Source organism: Gekko japonicus, unplaced genomic scaffold (genome assembly GCF_001447785.1).
Source record: "Gekko japonicus isolate JY-2015 unplaced genomic scaffold, Gekko_japonicus_V1.1 scaffold1855, whole genome shotgun sequence".
NCBI lineage: Eukaryota > Metazoa > Chordata > Lepidosauria > Squamata > Gekkonidae > Gekko > Gekko japonicus.
In genome coordinates this window covers 124,878-143,066 of record NW_015176508.1, presented here as the reverse complement: position 1 = coordinate 143,066, position 18,189 = coordinate 124,878, and the positions used below count along the sequence as shown (strand labels likewise).

Sequence of the window (18,189 nt, the reverse complement as noted above, 5' to 3'; positions counted from 1 at the left end):
GGAAGAGCTGAGGGGTCTTTAGGCCTGTGCCCAATCCCCCCGGAAGTCTCAGAAGCCCAATGGGTCCCTGGGGGCGCTGGTGCCCCTACGGAGCTTCTTGCTCATCCCCAAGACCAACAAAACCAGAATAGCAAAGTGAATTTTGATGAATAAATAATATTAAATAATTCAGATTGCAGGACCAGACTTTTCTTAGTGGAGAAGTCCGTTATTAATGCAAAGTATACCCCAGCCTTGACAATGCTTAACTTAGAAGAGAAGAGATTGGAATTATACCCCATGGCCCTTCACTCGGAGTCTCAGAGCAGCTTACAAACTCCTTTCCCTTCTCCTCCCCACAACAGACACCCTGGGAGGTAGGCGGGGTGAGAGAGCTCTTTCCAGAACTGCTCTTGAGAGAACAGCTCTGACAGAACTATGGCTTGCCCAAGGTCATCCAGCAGATGCAAGTGGAGGAGTGGGGAATCAAACCCGGTTCTCCCAGATTAGAGTCCGTGCACTTAACCACTACACCAAACTGGCTGGATTGTTGGAATGGTTTTCACTTAGCTTTTGGGTGTCATCAGTACTAATAAAACTAGCTCACTAGTTCAACTTACACACTGCTGCAAAAGTCAAAGTGTTGATTCAATCCAGTTTTACAGACAACTGGGTAGCATTGGCTTAAACCCACACATTCTTTGTAAACTGCTCTGAGGGCCAGGCAGCCTGCACTTAACTTACGGCACGCCGCGTGCAGACATGTGCGACAACTCACCTCGATCAGTGCCCCGACACCTGCTGGAATCAGCACCAACAAGCTCGTTTGCTCATCCAAGAGGAAAAGAAATATGACCACGGTGCTGAAGCATCGCCAAAGCACTGCAGGAAGCGGGGAAAATACATTAATGCATGGTGTGTGTTAAAGGATGGCCATTTCTGTTTGGAGAACTCTACAGTGTTGTTCTCCCAATAGACCCTCACTTGTTTTTACAGTAGTTCCCAGATGGAACAACCACAGGAAAATGAGAAGGACGGTTCCAGAAGACACTGCCCAGCCTTTGCGGCTGAATAACAACTAACATTTAGGGTTTGCTCAAGGAAGGCAGAACTGGACAGAATTCTGATAGCCGAACGCCTACGCTAACTTCCTCAAGTTAAAACTTAGTTGCACTTAGGTCTTAAAAAGGTAAAGGTCTCCCTTGCTCGAAAGCCAGTCGAATCCGACTCTAGGGTTGCGGTGCTCATCTCCGTTTCAGAGCCAAAGAGCCAGCGCTGTCCAAAGACGTTTCCGTGGTCATGTGGCCGGCATGACTAAACACCAAGGCGCACGGAACGCTGCTACCTTCCCACTGAAGTGGTCCTTATTTATCTACTTGCAATTTCTTGCTTTCGAACTGCTAGGTTGGCAGGAGCTGGAACTAGAGATGGGAGCTCACTCCGTCATGCGGCAACTCAGGTCTCAAACTGCTGAACTACCGACCTTCCACAGCTTGCAGTTCAGCGTCTTAACCACTTGAGCCACCGCAGCTTAGGTCTTACACCTGGTAATAAAAAGGCAGCGAGATCTAACTGCAGAGAGGGGAGCCCATCCTCTGTAAGTCAGAGGGCATTTAAAATGTTTTGGACATGCCGCCTGACTGGAGCAGTGACTCATGCAGAGACAACATGCCCTGGAAGCTCTGCTGTAGGTTTTGTGCCCTTGGGAAACTTGAATGGCAGGGACACAGAGCGGGAAGTTCCTCAACGTCGCCCTGCCACGTTGTAACTTCCTCTTGAGTGAACTTCACGAAGGGATGTCCTCATACACTTCGGAGGCCAAATGAAAAACTAATCAGCAGTGCTCCACCAGCTTTTTAGATTTGCAAGATCCTTAACCTGAAAGTTTTATCTGGGAACGGACATTTTTAAGTTGCTGTCGTCATTTTTAAGGGTGTTCTAATTCTAGAAACAAGGAGAAAATAAAAGGGCCCTACTAGTCACTGAGAGATAAAAATAAGGCCAAGGCTGATGGTGCAAGTTAAAGAATAATAAAATATTTTATTAGCCAAAAATTCCTTATGTGTTTTGCCAACAAGTTTCTTCAGGAGAATCTGTTAGCCTTTCAGTGTTCCTTCAACAAGAGCACAAGATCAGGATCCAATTACCAGTGGAAGTACCGTTTAATATATATCAGTGACTTGCACTTTGGCCTTATTTTTATCTCTGATTTTAGAAACAAAATGGATCTAAAGGTACTCTCCCACTAGCATAACAGCTTCCATTGGCACAGGAATATGGCTTTTTTCCCCTGCTTGCCCAAATGGGCAAGGTTTATTAATTTTTTAAAGAATTACACAAAACAAAACAAAAAAGAGCAATCCATTTTTAAAATATCTAGACCTTGTCTCGCTCACCACATCGTTAGATACATAGTTCCCTTTTCCCCCTTGATTTTGTAACACAACAAATATCATTAAACAAAAATCTATTCCCAATATACAGTTCATTTTTCTATATCCTCTCTGCTATATCTCATTTTGTCTATACTACACTATTATTAATCAATTTTTTAATCATAGAAAATAGAAATGGAAAGAAGCAGGTGTTTCACAGCAATTTGACAGTTCTGATTTGGGCACATATTTCTTATGTAATAGCAGTCTGGTCCCTTAAAGATATTCTTTCATATTTTTAACGACATGAACTTCCAAAATACTTCCTAACTTAAACATAAATCATTACATCTTCTCTAGGTAATCAGCCCATTACTTTTACTTTTTCTCTGCAAAGCTCACTCTGATAAAAAAAAATTATACGGCAGTTTGCTTATCAGCCATCAGTTAAAATATTACAGATATCCCAAACATGTTGTTTCACACAGACCAACCCTTACTTATAAGTTTCACTAATCAATTGAGACACTAAAGATAGTCAATATTTGTAACCACAGATTATATTTTAGTCAATCATTTTTCAAATGTCAATGTAAGTTCAAAGAAAAGAAAGAACAAATAAATAATATATGAACAGGTATTTCTCAGCAGTTAGTGTTCCACTTTAAATAGATCTTTATCTCATTGACCAATTAAACCAAGCAAACAGTCAAGATATTTTTGTATATAAATTCAAGAAAGAGAAAAAGAAATAGTACATAAACAAGTATTTCTTAGCAGTTATGGTTCCACTATAGATAAATCTTTATCTCCTTAATCAGTTAACCCATGCAAACGGTCAGGAATATGGCTTTTCGCCAAGCCCCTCCCCCCGCAAACCCAGACGTGACTCTCAGGAGGCAGAAGACTGCCTCTGTGCAAGCTCCACTCGACTGATGTATTCTGAACCCAGCCCAATATTTACAACGGTCACAGCCAGTGCTCCCTCTAAGCTGAGTTAGTGTGAGCTGGCTCTCAGTTTTTTAGCCTCCAGCTCATACATTTTTGTCTTAGCTCAGGAAGGAGGGCTCCAGAGCAGACTAATTTAATGCAGTAGCCAAATCGCTGGCTCACAACTTTAATGCCAGTAGCTCACAAAGTAGAATTTTTGCTCACAAGACTCCACAGCTTAGAGGGAACATTGGTCACAGCTGCATTTTTATTACTGCACACTTCCTTGGGCCCTGGCAACAACAAAAAGTTATTCTAGAAAATGTAAACGTGCAGCATACCTGCTTTCGTAGACATGCCAATCATAGTTTTCTTTTTGGTCCAAAAGCTGATGTCATTTTTGAACGCGAGGAAGTCAAAGAGAAGCTGCAAACATCAAACACAGTTTTGCAGCATTAACTCAGAGCTGTCATCAGACGCATGCAGGACAACTGTAATCGCACCAAGAACAGCCTAAAAAGTTAAATCCACAGAAGTGGCGAGCTCACCTGACCAGGTCTACGTTTGAGGCCCACCAGCAGCCCCAAAGAAGACAACTTCACAAGAGTGTCCTGCCTGGCTGCCTTTAAGTGAGTCTTAGTTTTCACACTCATTTCCAAACCTTGATTTAACATTTATTTATTTACTGCATTAGACTTATAGCCCACCCTCCCCTGCAGAACACAGCTCAGGGCAGGTAACATCATATAAAACATTATACAATTAAAACCTTATTACATCTAAATATAATAAATAACATAAATATCACAAAAATACAATCAACCGTAACGTTAAAAGATGGTGTAAAATCCCAGGGAGGGGGGGGTATATCGCTTAATGTTGGTCTAGACTTGAAGAAAGGGGAAGGAAGCAGGAGGAAGGAGGCCCATCAGAGTTGGAGAACCGTCGCTGCCCTCAACCATAGTCCTGGTGGAACAACTCCCTTTACAGGCACCGTGGAATTGCATTAGATCCCGCAGGGCCCAGATCTCAGCTGGAAGAGGGTTCCACCAAAAGGGCCCTGGCTCTGTTTGAGGACAGCTGGACACTCTTTATGCCGGAGCCCACCAGTAAGTTTTTGTCACTTGAGCGTAACGGTCTTTGGGGGATGTGCCAGGAGAGGCGGTCCCGAAGGTATGCTGGTCCCAGACTGTTTAGGGCTTTGAAGGTTAGCATCAAAACCTTGACTCTGATCCGGTGTTCGACGTGGAGCCAGTGCAGCTAGAGGAGCACCGGTTGCATATGGGCTCTAAAAGAAGTCCCCGTAAGAACATGTGCAGCTGCATTCTGGACCAGTTGCAGTTTCCGGGCCAGTCTCTAGGGTATCCTTACACAGAGCGAGTTACAGTAATCTAGCCTGAAGGTGACCATTGCATGGATCACAGAGTAGAATCATAGAATTACAGGATTGGAAGGGGCCATACAGGCCATCTAGTCCAACTCCCTGCTCAATCTGGGCAAGGGGCGCATGTAGATGTTAAACAGCATCGGGGAAAGTACTGCCCCTTGAGGCACTCCGCAAACCAGTTGTTCCCCTAGTGCCACCCTTTGTCCCCAACCCTGAAGGAAGAAACTGAGCCATTGCAAGGCAAGCCCCTGAACTCCAGAGTCAGCAAGACGGTGGATCAGTAGCTGATGGCCGACTGTGTGGAACGCTGCCGACAGGTCTAACAACAGCAGCACTGCCAACCCGCCTCGATTCAGGTGCCTCCGGAGCTCGTCCGTGAGGGCGACCAGTACAGTCTCCGTCCCATGTCTATGATAATCATCTATCAGCTCATCCAGTGAGTCACCAAGGGGAATCTGATCCCGCAGAGCATTCTGGAACCCAACTGGGTCCATTAGTCCCCACGGGGCAAGCATAAATCTGCTCACCCCCATTTGGAGGGAGGGGCTGGGATGCCCAAGCGGGCCTTCAGGGCAAAGTGGTCCAGCCACGGCACGGTATCTATCACAACCACACTCCCATCTATCCCCCATCTATCCCCATAGCAAAGATCAAACCTAGTGTGTGGCCTGCTTGAAGTGTGGGACCTGATCCAGTGCTGCCATGGAAGACACCATGTCTGTAGCCTGCGAGGAGGCTGTGACTTCAGCTCAGGCAGGATGTGGCTCCAGAGCAAACTAATTTATGCAGGAGCCAAACCGCTCGCTCACCACTTGAATGCCAGGAGCTCACAAAGTAGAATTCTTGCTCACAAGACTCCGCAGCTCAGAGGGCATATCGATAGTAAGCCCACCCAGCTTCCAACTCCAGGTGCCAGCTCAGTTCTTCACAGGAGCTAAATTGCTGGGGCCACCCGCCCACCCGCAGAGAGCCCCCAGCTTCTCAGGGCCGTCCCAGAACCCAGCCAGTCCTTGATTGATTCAGGGCGGCCAGCATCAGTCAGCTGCCCCGTCGTCCAGTCGGCTGCCTGAGAGGACCCACCGAGGGTGCCCGGGGGGTCTCTCCAAAACATCCGGTGATCTCTGAGAATTGTCACAGTCGCTTGTCAAATGTTGCCAGCCAGCCCAGTCCCTCTGAGCCAACAGCAAACTTAGTTCAGCTTGGCCCAGACAGGCAAGTACGTCTGATGATAAAATGCACACACATCAGTTGTGTTCTACACAGGAACAGATTCAGAGATTTGACATCCTAAACAGCAAATGCCGAGGTGTACATAGACCACTTACGTGGAATGCTGCCACAAAGAATGTCAGAGCAAGAAGGTAGAGGTTGGTGTCCACAAAAATTCCCTTTACTTCGTCAGCATCTTTTTCCGAGAAGCCTATAATAAAGAGTAAGGCAGCACAGGGGTTACCAGAAAGCTGAAGCAGGTTTCCTAGAACTCTAAGCGGCTCAGATCTGAAATTGTGAATACAAGCATTTTCTCTCTCTTTACATTTTCAGGTCGGTTAAGTATTAAGGGAATATTACAATTATCTCGTATCATCAATTAATTGCACCACGCAGAAATGAAATGGCAATTAAGAGCTGATACATGTTAATTGCTGGAAGGGTACTAATGTGTTAGGGGAGGGACCATCAATGAGGCAGAAAGTCTTTGGAACTTTATAGGAAAGCTCAGCAGCAGCAAGCCATGACCTTTTACCGAGAACATATTCGGAACTTTCAAGGTATTATGCGACAGAATAGAAAAATGCCATACAAAACCCTGTGTTATTTATTAAATGCATTAAAAAGGTAAAGGTTCCCTTGCTCGAAAGCCAGTCGAATCCGACTCTAGGGTTGCGGTGCTCATCTCCGTTTCAAAGCCGAAGAGCCAGCGCTGTCCGAAGACGTTCCCGTGGTCATGTGGCCGGCATGACTCAACCCCAAGGTGCAAGGAATGCTGTTACCTTCCCACCGAAGTGGTCCCTATTTATCTACTTGCAATTTCTTGCTTTCGAACTGCTAGGTTGGCAGGAGCTGGAACTAGAGACGGAAGCTCACTCCGTCATGCGGCACCCGGGTCTCGAACTGCTGAACTACCGACCTTCCACAGCCTGCAGTTCAGCATCTTAACCACTTGAGCCACCGCAGCTCCATTAAATGCATTACGGGCTGGCTAAGATGGGAAGGGGGCCACGATTCAGTGGCAGGACAGCTGCTTGGCAAGCGGAGAGTCCCAGGTTCAATCTCAGGCATCGCCAGTTAAAGATCAGGGAGTCGGTGATGGAAAAGACCTGGGGCCCTGGAGCGCCACCGCCGGGCTGAGCAGAGAAGGCAGGCCACTGACGGACCTGAGGCCTGGTTCAGTATACAGCAGCTCTGTGCATTTATGTACGTTGTCGAGAAACAACAGTGCCAGGGAAAGCGGAAGGCAGCCGGAAGAGAAGAAGACAGACCGGCTCCGTCAAGGAAGCCCTTTGCAAGACCAGAGCAAGGCTGTGAACCAGGGGACACTTTCGGTTGTGTCCAGTCAGAAGCCACTTGACGGCACTTAACACATATATCCGTTATGTACATATGATGTACGTGAGACACAGGCCGAGCACAATCAACCACCTGCGGAAGAAACTGGGGAAGACACCCGCTGCCTCTGAACCATGCCCATCGTGGGCACTGCAGAAGGCTGGTGGGGGAAACTTAACTGACTGGTGAAAAACTTTTCTGAGGGCAGATGCGAGGCCAGAACTTGTCTCCCAACCATCTCCCCCCCCCATTTTTCTGTGGAAGAAGATTCCAGTCACCACATCTGCTACACGTGTGGACTTGGTCCCTGTTTCCACGCTCTCAGCCCGGTGGCGGCGGGGGGCTTACCAAACTGCTGCAGAGAATACACAGCATCTTGCATATGGATCCAAAATCGGAGCTTTCCCAGGGATATTTTATCATACGACACTGTAAGCGGCAGCTCTGTTGTTGAACGGTTTATTATCTGCATTTAAAAAAAAAAAAATCACAAGATTAATTCTACCAAACAATAAAAGGTAACATTGTTTACTTGCTTCTGAATTACCTGTAAAAGGGCCACATTCTGCATGACTGATGCCAATCAGGGGTGACCTTTGTAAACTTTCCACTCTCCCAGGTACCTTAAAGAGGCAGCTGGAGTGCTCGCTTTAAAAGTGGCTGAAGACGTCAGACGTTCTTTTCCGGGCCAACGGCGGTGCATGTGGGACAGAATCCCATCAGGCTCAAGGGAGCACTTTCAACTTCCCTTCCCGTCTGTCCCCAGCCTGGCTGAAGCGATGCCAGGCACAGGACAGCAGGCCTGAACGCTCCTCCTCTCACCCGGAGCCCCACCCTCTTCCGGGACGCATGGCTGGCCCACTTCCATCCAAAGTCCAGTTCAATCTGCCTGAGCTGCCTTGGGAAGGAGCAGGGCGGCCAGACGAGAAACAGGGGCACAGGGCACCGTGCTTGGAACTGCAGGTGCACAACCGGGAGCAAGCGAAAAGTCTTCATTCTCTTAAGGCAGCGATCTCATGGATGCCACGGGGCCCGCCAACGTGTCTCCTAGAGCAGCCCACTTGCTTCCCGAGTCTTGAAAAAAATACAAGTCTCTTGAACGGCACGGCACAGGAGAGCAGACGAGAGTGCTTTCCGTGGCTGAATAGCGAGTGATGAGCAGAACAGGACTCGCCCCACACAAGCACCGCCCAGCTCCAATGTTCCCTCTAAACCATGGAGTCTTGTGAGCAAAAATTCTACATTGTGAGCTACTGGCATTAAAGTTGTGAGCGAGGGATTTGGCTACTGCATAAATTAGTTTGCTCTGGAGCCATCTTTCCTGAGGTAAGACAAAAATCAGCGAGCTGGAGGCTCAAAAACTGTGAGCCAGCTCACACTAACTCAGCTTAGAGGGAACACTGCCCAGGTTTGCTTCATTGTTTCTCTGGGTGCGGTCATGCAGGGAGCAACCCTCTCTTTCGGGAGGGAAGCCAAACAGCACGACCGATGCCCCACAAGCAGCTGTGCCTCCGGCGCTCTTCCGTTTCCCCCACTTGCATTGGTCAGTTTCACACTATTTGCTGCCCGGCCACATTTTGACCCGCACCTCTCCCCAATCCCCCCCTGCATCTTCTCGATCCTGTTTTTTGAGGATTGAGAAGACGTGGAGGAAATCGAGGGGAGGGAGATGTGGGTCAAGATGCGGTGGCCCAGCGAATAGTATGAAATCGACCAATGCAAGCGGGGGACATAGAAGAGTGGTGGCGGCATGGCTGCTTGTGGGGAATCGGTCCATGTCTTGCCCACAGCAGCCATTATTTTACTGGCTCTGCCGCCCCACGTAACAGCTATTTTGTGGTGGTGCCCACCAATGTTCCCTCTAAGCTGTGGAGTCTTGTGAGCAAAAATTTTACTTTGTGAGCTACTGGCATTAAAGTTGTGAGCGGGTGATTTGGCTGCTGCATAAATTGGCTTGCTCTGGAGCCATCCTTCCTGAGCTAAAGCAAAAATGTGTGAGCCAGAGGCTAAAGAACTGTGAGCTAGCTCACACTAACTCACCTTAGAGGGAACACTGGCGCCCACTATCCTTTCTGAAAACTCAAACAACTACCCAATTCTGTTTCTAAATAAGCTCTTTCAAGGTAAACTGCTGTAGCGGAAGCAATAAGACTGTTCCTTATGAGTCAAGTAAAGATTACGATCCAGCATATAAGATGATGTTCTGTTACTCACCATTAAATCTTTCACTCTGTTGCTCAGCTGATCAATAAACAGTATTGGAAGGTAATGTACTGTCTTGCCAAGCTGAACCCTAGGTTTCAAAATGGATTTCATTGTGAACATTATAGGCCTGAAATGTACTTTCACTGTTATTCACTGTTCCATTGTTATTCAAAAGCTAAACAGCTTCATCTCTATTTACTGAGTTTACTATTTCGGGGTACACAAAACAAACTTGTAATCAACTGAAATATTTTTCCATAGCTCATTTTTTCGGCTGGAGGAACAACAGTTTAATGCAGGGGTGTCGGACTCATTTGTTACGAGGGCCGGATCTGACATCAACTTTATAAAGGACATAAACACAAAGGTGTTTTTTTTTACTTAAAATAAAAACATGCTTAAAACATCAGCACTCTTGCAATATTCTGTTTATTTAACAGTGTCTGATCACTGACACCTCTCACTCTGAATTACTGCATCAAAAGGTCTGTGCTGTTGCAATCTTGAGTATGCTGTTCAGGTGTGTGTCTGTAACAGGCAAACCTACGATGACGCAGCAGCAGCAGAACTGGACGAAGGAGCAGAAGGCAGCCAGTTCCACTGCGGGCCCTCTGGGGCTGGGATTTAGGATTTGCTATTTCATCTTTGGTTTTAGGTTTTAACTATGATTGCAAACTGCCTCGAACCTGGAGGACAGCCGGGATATAAATGTTTTAATAAACTGGTAAGAGATACATCACACACGAATACATCAGGCCTTGGGGCTTCCCGGGGCGGCCCTCTGGCCTCTCTGCTCCATCTCTCTAAACCTGTGGGTAATAAATCCCCAAAATTAAATCAAGCAGCTGTTTATAGATTGCACTTTTATCCCGGGAAATCCAGGGAAGGACATACAGTGTTACCCCATGTGCCCCCTTCACTCAGCGCTACCCCATCAAGCCTTGTTTGATGAGAGTCAGTTTGGTGTCGTGGTTAAGTGCGCAGACTCTAATCTGGGAGAACCGGGTTTGATTCCCCACTCCTCCTCCACTTGCACCTGGCTGGATGACCTTGGGCAAGCTCTGGCACAGCTGTTCTTGAAAAAGAGCAGTTTCTGTCAAGAGTTCTCTCAGCCTCACCTACCTCACAGGGTGTCTGTCTGTTGTGGGGAGGGGAAGGGAAAGGAGTTTGTGAGCCGCTCTGAGACACCTTTGGGCAGTGAAGGGCGGGGGTATAAATCCAATCTCTTCTCTTCTTCTCTTCTTGTGGCTGACCAGGAATCTGAAACCAGGTGTCCATGGCCCACACGCAGTATCTAGCAAATGTTACTTATTTTTATCCCACCGAATTTCAGGCAGTGCATATTCCCCCCCATTGCCACAACCTATGAGGTAGGTTAGGCCTGGACTGACAAAGGGGACCGGGGGGGGGGGGGGATTTGGTCCAGAGTCTTCCTAGTTATGGCCCAACATCCTAGCTACTAAACTACACTGTCCACAATCCATCCACAGCATCCCAAACTTAACATGAGTCACTTCAAGGCCAATGCTCTCCACTGGAGCCAAAGAAATATTACATTGGGGTGATACAGTTGACAGCAAAGCCCCAAGTCCATTAAAGTATGTTTTCAAGCACTAAGTCATTTACTAAAAGCAGCACTCATCCAATCTCCTTCCCTTTGACAATAGTTGCAATCTTGCCATAGTTAAAAGGCTGCTCTTTGCCCAGGCGATATACCTGTGTGTGCGTGTGTGTGGAGATTAGGCCAGCAATAAAAAACACGGGCACTGTTCGCTTACATTTTCATGTATCGATGCACATCCGCCGGGAGAGAAGAGCCATCGAACACAAAGTCTTCCACCATGACATTTAAGGTTAACCTGGACCTCCAATGTGAGACGGGTTCATCTAGTGCATAAGTTTGCTTTCTTTCTGCTTCAATTTGCTTTTCAGGAAATAAATAAATAAAAACAAAAAAGACACACACAAACACAAGAAAATGTAAAATCTAATAAGTTTCAGAAATCCCATTTCTGGCAGCTACAGCAGACGACCTTCCAAAAAGCTTGCTTGAGGACTATTGGCTCCTGGGTACCCATGCTCCCTGGGCAACCATCATCGTCTCATGATTAACTTCCTTCCTTTGCTGCTTTTTCCTAGCAGCAGAAGGATTAGGGTCAGCAGACTTTGCCTCAATCAGCAGAACTCTCATACTTCACTTTCTCTTCAGGGCCTCCTTCAAAAGGGACTTAGATAGGCATATGGAGCAGAGGTCCATCAGTGGCTATTAGCCACAAGGTATAGATAGGGGCTCTGGGGCAAGTGATGCTCTGTCTTCTTGGTGCTTGAAGGGGGTCAACAGTGGGAGGGCTTCTAGTGTCCTGGCCCCACTGCTGGACCTCCTGATGGCACCTGGTATTTCTGGCCACTGTGTGACAGAGTGTTGGACTGGATGGGCCTTTGGCCTGATCCAACATTGGCGTCTCTTATGTTCTTATGTTCCATGCAAAACTCCAGTGGAAACCTCAACATCTGGAGCAAAGTAACTGATAAACTGATTTTTTTGTACATTTAAAGAGAGAATGAAACAGAAATACAAGGTGCTTCAAAGCTCCATTATTTCTGTTTCTAGCAGCAAACTTGATGGTCCCAGTCCGCCTGTAGGGCAACACAAATGGGGCTTCTGCAATCTTGGGGCCCTCCCGGACACAAAATAATATTAGTTGGTATATTAAGAAGGGGGGAAATCTTGCAAAACGATACAGGAAGGACTGCACTGTCCTCACCTTCTTCCAGAAGGTGAAGACCACTGAAGGCAGTTGAAAATAGAAAGGTCAGCAGAAGGGGGTGAGGGAGAAAGCTGATAGTCCCCAACTTGTGAGGATACTAATATGGTAAAGAACCATCGATAGTTTTGCTTTCATGTGCCAAAGGGAGCATGCATACTTGGCCAAGCACATCTTCTTAAAGACATGGAGTTCAAGGCAAGGGAGACAGCAATCAAAATGTGCTTAATTAAGGTGAACAAACTCCTTACATAATCACTGAACCAGCTCTGTTTTTACAGGTGGATGGGAGCTGTTCTTAGAAACAGTGCAGAATTCCACACATCTACCAACAAAAAGAACAAAACACACCTGGGTGACAGATTCTCCAGTGAGAAGATTAATTTCTTCCGGTTTAGGGACCATGTAGGTAGTCAATGGGCTTACAATATGCACCTGTTTCCCGTCATGCCAGGGCAGGATTCCAGCATGGTGAAGAAAGATGTACGCATATAAAGTCCCATTATTCCGTGTTTTCTTTGGTACGGACACATTCACAGTTCTAAGAAACAAAAACACATTTTGGAATCATACACTTGTCCCAGTTTCACATCAACCAGGATTACTGGCAGAAGTACCAAGACAAAAGTTCAGAATGAAGATGGATAATGCCTAAATAACTGCTTTGTATTCCTGTTGGGATCTCAAAACATAGTCCAGGGGTCCCCAACAGTTTTGAGCCTACAGGCATCTTTGGAATTCTGACACAGTGTGGTGGGCACAGGCTGGCTTCAAGGACAGCCCCATGTCGAGCATTTTGCAACAGCCAAGCCTCCACATTATAGTTACATGGACCAGTGTGCCAAGACTGTCATCTCCAAACTGGAAGAAAGCTCAGGCTCAATGTTCTTGGCAAAAGGTACTTAAGGTCAGAGCAGGCAACTGTGGGTCCAACTGAACTCCCAAATTGTTTACAGTGTTTGTCAAAGGAAGCTAAGTTGATCTAGTATGGGAAGTAGATGTCTTCCATGGGACTTAGAAGTGCCTACTTTGGGGTGAGAGTGTACCTGTACCTTCAAACGAGGGCAGAGGGTGACTGCTTAGTTGTTGCTGCTTTTTTTGCTGTATTGCGGCTCACAAACAAAAACAAAGCAGGGATGTGCAGACCCTTGGAGAAGGATGCTGGTGTCCATGCCTATCAATTCATCCAGCACCAGTGACAAATGGCATTAAGATTTGGGACAAGGTTTTGATGCAGGGTGCGGGAACAAGCACAGAGACACAAAAAGTAGATCTCTGCCTGCTGGGCATGACTGGCAGTGTACACTACACACCAGGCTGCACAAAAGCAATGCCATGCACTACTGATGCTACGCTTATAATTATAAAAGGAATCGTTTTACAGAAATGGCATAAATAAATCCATAATACCTTTCAAACTTGGATTCAACATCGAAATTCTCCACATTCAAAACCAGATCAATGTTATTCTCGGTACCTATGTTGGATCGTGTGGTCGTGTAAACACTTAGCTGAAACAAAAGAGAAGCAAGCTCTGAGTGCCTGCAGAGAGACAGACATGTTTCTTTCCAGCTTGAACTCTGCTGGGCTCTGAAAATGAACAGGCGGCATTTTGGTCATCACTGCCATGAATTCCTTCATTTGGTGATTTAAAATATTTATAAACTTGCCTTTCATTGTGGCCCAAGTTGGCTTCCAAAACGTAAACATGCACAGTTATAAAACATACTTAACATACAAATTAAAATACACCAAATTAAAACATTCTCCTTGTGATAACTGCAGCAGATGGATTTTATTTAACACGGGATCAGTTATTTGTTTACCCAGGTGGCATTGTGGCAGCTTCTGTGTGCTTTCATCACACAATGCTTGAGAGATATTGTGTCTGTGTACACGCACAACATCACTACACACACACACACACCCTGGTACCAGTCCTGCCTGGGAAACAGTCAAACCAAAAGCACAGGCATGGAAGCCATTGTGCCGTGTGTCTCTCCCAGGCGGCCCACATGTCAAATATCACCAGAGGACGTGACCAGGCAGAAGGCACAATCAGGCTGCTGAGAAAGAACAAGAAGCGTTCTACTGTCTCGCTGTGTTTTATTTATTTTACTTCATTTACACGCTACTTTTCTCCCCAATGTGGCTTACAACATTCTCAGTTTTATCCTCACAACAACTCTGTGAAGTAGATTACTTCTGTGCCTGCTAAGCAGAGCCCTGCTTAAGGGAGCTCACATGCAAAAGAAAAAGTTAACAATACGAGGCCGAGTGTGATGGAGCCGAGGCCACCTGGGTAGCTTCCATGGCAGTGTGGGGATTTGAACTCGGCTCTCTCAGATCTCGGTCCAACGAACGGCAAGCCGGCGCTCTTTCATCTAACCAAGCTCGGCAACTGGCCCCTTTCCTTTCCCGCTCTGGTCTAGCCACGGTAATTCACGCAATGGTCACCTCCAGGTTAGACTACTGTAACTCGCTCCAGCTGGCCTGCCCTTGAAACAGACCCGGAAGCTCCAAGTGGTCCAGAATGTTGTGGTGCGAGCCCTGATGGGGACGTCATGGATGGCAAATCTATATCCGGTGCTGCACCAGCTACGCTGGCTCCCAGTGAAATCCCGAGTCAGCCACTTCGGTGGGAAGGTAACAGCATTCCTTGGTGCCTTGGTGTTTAGTCATGCCGGCCACAAGACCACGGAAACGTCTTCGGACAGCGCTGGCTCTTCGGCTTTGAAACGGAGATGAGCACTGCAACCCTAGAGTCGGACTTGACTGGCTTTCGAGCAAGGGAACCTTTACCTTTAATACTTGAGCTGCGGTGGCTCAAGTGGTTAAGAGGCTGAACTGCAGGCTGTGGAGGGTCAGTAGTTCAGCAGTTTGAGACCCGAGTGTGCCACATGACGGAGTGAGCTCCCGTCTCTAGCTCCAGCTCCTGCCAACCTAGCCGTTCGAAAGCAAGACATTGCAAGTAGATAAATAGGTACCACTTCGGTGGGAAGGTAACAGCGTTCCGTGCGCCTTGATGTTTAGTCATGCTGGGCACATGACCACGGAAACGTCTTCGGACAGCGCTGGCTCTTCGGCTTTGAAACAGAGATGAGCACCGCAACCCTAGAGTCGGACTCGACTGGCTTTTGAGCAAGGGAACCATTAGACCACTTTGGTGGGAAGGGAACAGTGTTCCGTGCGCCTTGGTGTCTAGTCATGCCGGCCACATGACCACGGGAACGTCTTTGGACAGCGCTGGCTCTTCGGCTTGGAAAGGGAGATGAGCACCGCAACCCTAGAGTTGGACGACTGGCTTTCAAGCAAGGGAACCCCTTTACCTTTACCTATCTGCCTATAAGGCCTTAAGTGGCCAGGGACCGATGCAGTGCAGGGGCCATCTCCTCCATGATGTGCCCGGGAAGGCGTTGTGCTTTGCAGGCAGCCGTCTGCTGCTGGCCCCTCCTGGCCCCAAAGACCTCCGCCTGTCCGCAACCTGGTGGAACTCTCTCCCAGTGTTCCCTCTAAGCCGAGTCGGCGTGAGCCAGCCCACAGTCTTTTAGCCTCCGGCTCAGACATTTTTGTCCCAGCTCAGGAAGGAGGGGGCTCCAGAGCAGTGTTCCCCTCTAAGCTGAGTGAGTGTGAGCCAGCCCACAGTCTTTTAGCCTCCAGCTCACAGATTTTTGTCCCAGCTCAGGAAGGAGGGGGCTCCAGAGCAGTGTCCCCTCTAAGCTGAGTGAGTGTGAGCCAGCTCACAGTTTTTTAGCCTCCGGCTCACACATTTTTGTCTTGGCTCAGGAAGGAGGGGGCTCCAGAGCCAACTGATTGACGCAGTATAGCCGAATGCCTCGCTCACAACTTTAATGCCAGCGGCTCACAAAGAAGGATTTTTGCTCACAGGACTCCGCAGCTCAGAGGGCGCCTTGCTCCAGAGCAAGCTAATTGATGCAGCGGCCAAATCTCCGGCTCACCCCTTTAATGCCGGGAGCCCACCAAGGAGGATGTTTTGCTCACGAGAAGACTCCACGGCTGAGAGGAGGGAGCCTGGCTCTCCCCCGAGGCGGGCCATGGGGGGTGTGTGTGGCTCACCTGCAGCTTGGGCCGCCGGGCCAGGTAGGGCCGGATGCAGCCGTCGCTCCCTTCGCCTCCTGAAGACCGAGCAGGGCCGGGTGCGCGCGCAGCCCTTTCCCGGGCGCCACGCACGAGCCCTGGCGCCACCCCTGGCCTGGGCCCTCCGGGGGAAGCGCCCGCCCCGCCGCCCTGGAGGAAAGGGCTGCCGTCGAGGGCGGCGTCCAATGTTCCCTCCAAGCTGTGGAGTCTTCTTGTGAGCAAAAAATCCTACTTTGTGAGCTACTACTGGCATTCAAGTTGTGAGCGAGCGATTGGGCTGCTGCATGAATTAATTTGCTCTGGAGCCCCATCCTTCCTGAGCTGAGACAGAAACCTATGAGCTGGAGGCTAAAGAACTGTGAGCTGGCTCACACTCACTCAGCTTAGAGGGAACACTGATTCTAGGTAATTGATTCCCCCCCCCCCAGTAAAATAGGAACCTAAAACCTCCAGGTGTTTTTGTGTGTTCCAATAACATACGTGGCATTTTCAACAACCTTTCTCATAGCTCCCAACACCAATCAACTATCATCCTTAATTCCCAATATAAAAACCAAGTTGGGCAGACGAAATTTGTACTACGACTACGCTGATGAAGACTGTCCCCATCCCTTCCCTTTGTGTAAGATGTAGACATGATTCCTTACTGATGATTCCCTTTAAATCGTGATTACTCAAAGTAGTAGGTACATTGCCAGGTTTAGCTCAACACTGAGTTAGCGTCAGGCGCTGGGTGCATCTTTCCGTTTTCAGCACACCTGTCATTGAGAGAGGAGGCTCCCTCCCTCCTTTTGGAGTCTCTGGAGCTTGTCACCTTCGGGGATGCCAAATATCTGTGATCTTACTTCCTTGATATGCAAGGCTTCATGCCTATGTGGGAAAGGGGGGGGGGGAACTGACAGTTACTTCTGGCAGGCAAAATACTGGAGGGTGATTGGGTCCTGATCTTTAGTGCTTTTACTTGAATCCCCTATATCTGTACCCTTCCCATGTTTAGCTTCAGTCCAAACAATAGATGTGTCAGCTTTCTGCAACTGGCTGTCCTTGAGAACTGATTGAACTGGGAACTTGACAGGGAGATGAGCGACTTTGATGCTAGTATAACGCTGACTTAATTCAGTACTGGTGGTACCAAAACAGGTGCATGCGGCCTGGCCCGCTTTAACTGGTTTTTTCTATAGATCCTGCCAAGCTGAGTTGTGTTGGCATCAGTCAACCTCTACAGTCAGCCAGAACAGATCCATAGGGAGGTTTTCCTCTCCTTTAGCTCCCAAACTGGAGTGATTTTTGGAGCACCCATGCCACATCATCTTATCTTCAAGGCTTTCCCCAGCCCTGGTACAGTCTCTTAAGCCTGGTTTAGTACGATTTTTTTCTGGGAAACATGCAGGCCAAAGACATTACAAGCCATTTAGATGGGAATGTGTACATTTTAGAAAGCCCTGCCCACACCTTGCACCATTTTCCTTGTGTAGCTCCCACAGCCAATAATTTGCACCCTAACATCAAGAGGGTTTTAAAAAATATACATTCTCTTTACCAGAGGTGTTGAACTTACCAGGGCCAGATCTGACATAAATGACACATATCGGGCTGGGCCATGTGTGCCATAAAATATAACATGAGGTACCAGAGATATAAACTTCATAAAAATGATTTCAGATGCTGATTGGATAAGGTGTGATATGCAGGGGGGAATAGTAGGTGTACAGATATCGGCATTAATGAGACTGGAAACCTAAGTCTCAATTTGCTCCAGGAGGATTCAGTCCAGGAGGATGCAAAGAATAAATGGACATAAGTCTGAAGATGTGAGCAGTGACTCAGGAGAGCTCATACCTACCACAAATTTTGTTAGTCTTTAAGGTGCTACTGGATTCTTACTCTTTCTTACTGCTATTAG

General features: G+C 47.6%; 1 protein-coding gene across 1 annotated transcript in view; it reads right to left on the bottom strand.

The window, feature by feature from the left end:
- The window catches only part of CLPTM1L (CLPTM1-like), a 31,484-nt gene extending 13,736 nt beyond the window's left edge, over positions 1-17,748 (bottom strand). Inside the window, exons 1-10 of the mRNA XM_015427341.1 lie at positions 17,739-17,748; positions 16,266-16,324; positions 13,599-13,699; positions 12,540-12,729; positions 11,202-11,347; positions 9,433-9,511; positions 7,567-7,684; positions 5,997-6,091; positions 3,626-3,710; positions 758-861 (exon numbers count right to left, since the gene is read on the bottom strand). Of these exons, the coding sequence (XP_015282827.1) occupies positions 758-861; positions 3,626-3,710; positions 5,997-6,091; positions 7,567-7,684; positions 9,433-9,511; positions 11,202-11,347; positions 12,540-12,729; positions 13,599-13,699; positions 16,266-16,324; positions 17,739-17,748 (987 nt within the window). The remainder of the gene's footprint in view (positions 1-757; positions 862-3,625; positions 3,711-5,996; positions 6,092-7,566; positions 7,685-9,432; positions 9,512-11,201; positions 11,348-12,539; positions 12,730-13,598; positions 13,700-16,265; positions 16,325-17,738) is intronic.
- Between the last annotated feature and the right edge of the window lie 441 nt (positions 17,749-18,189).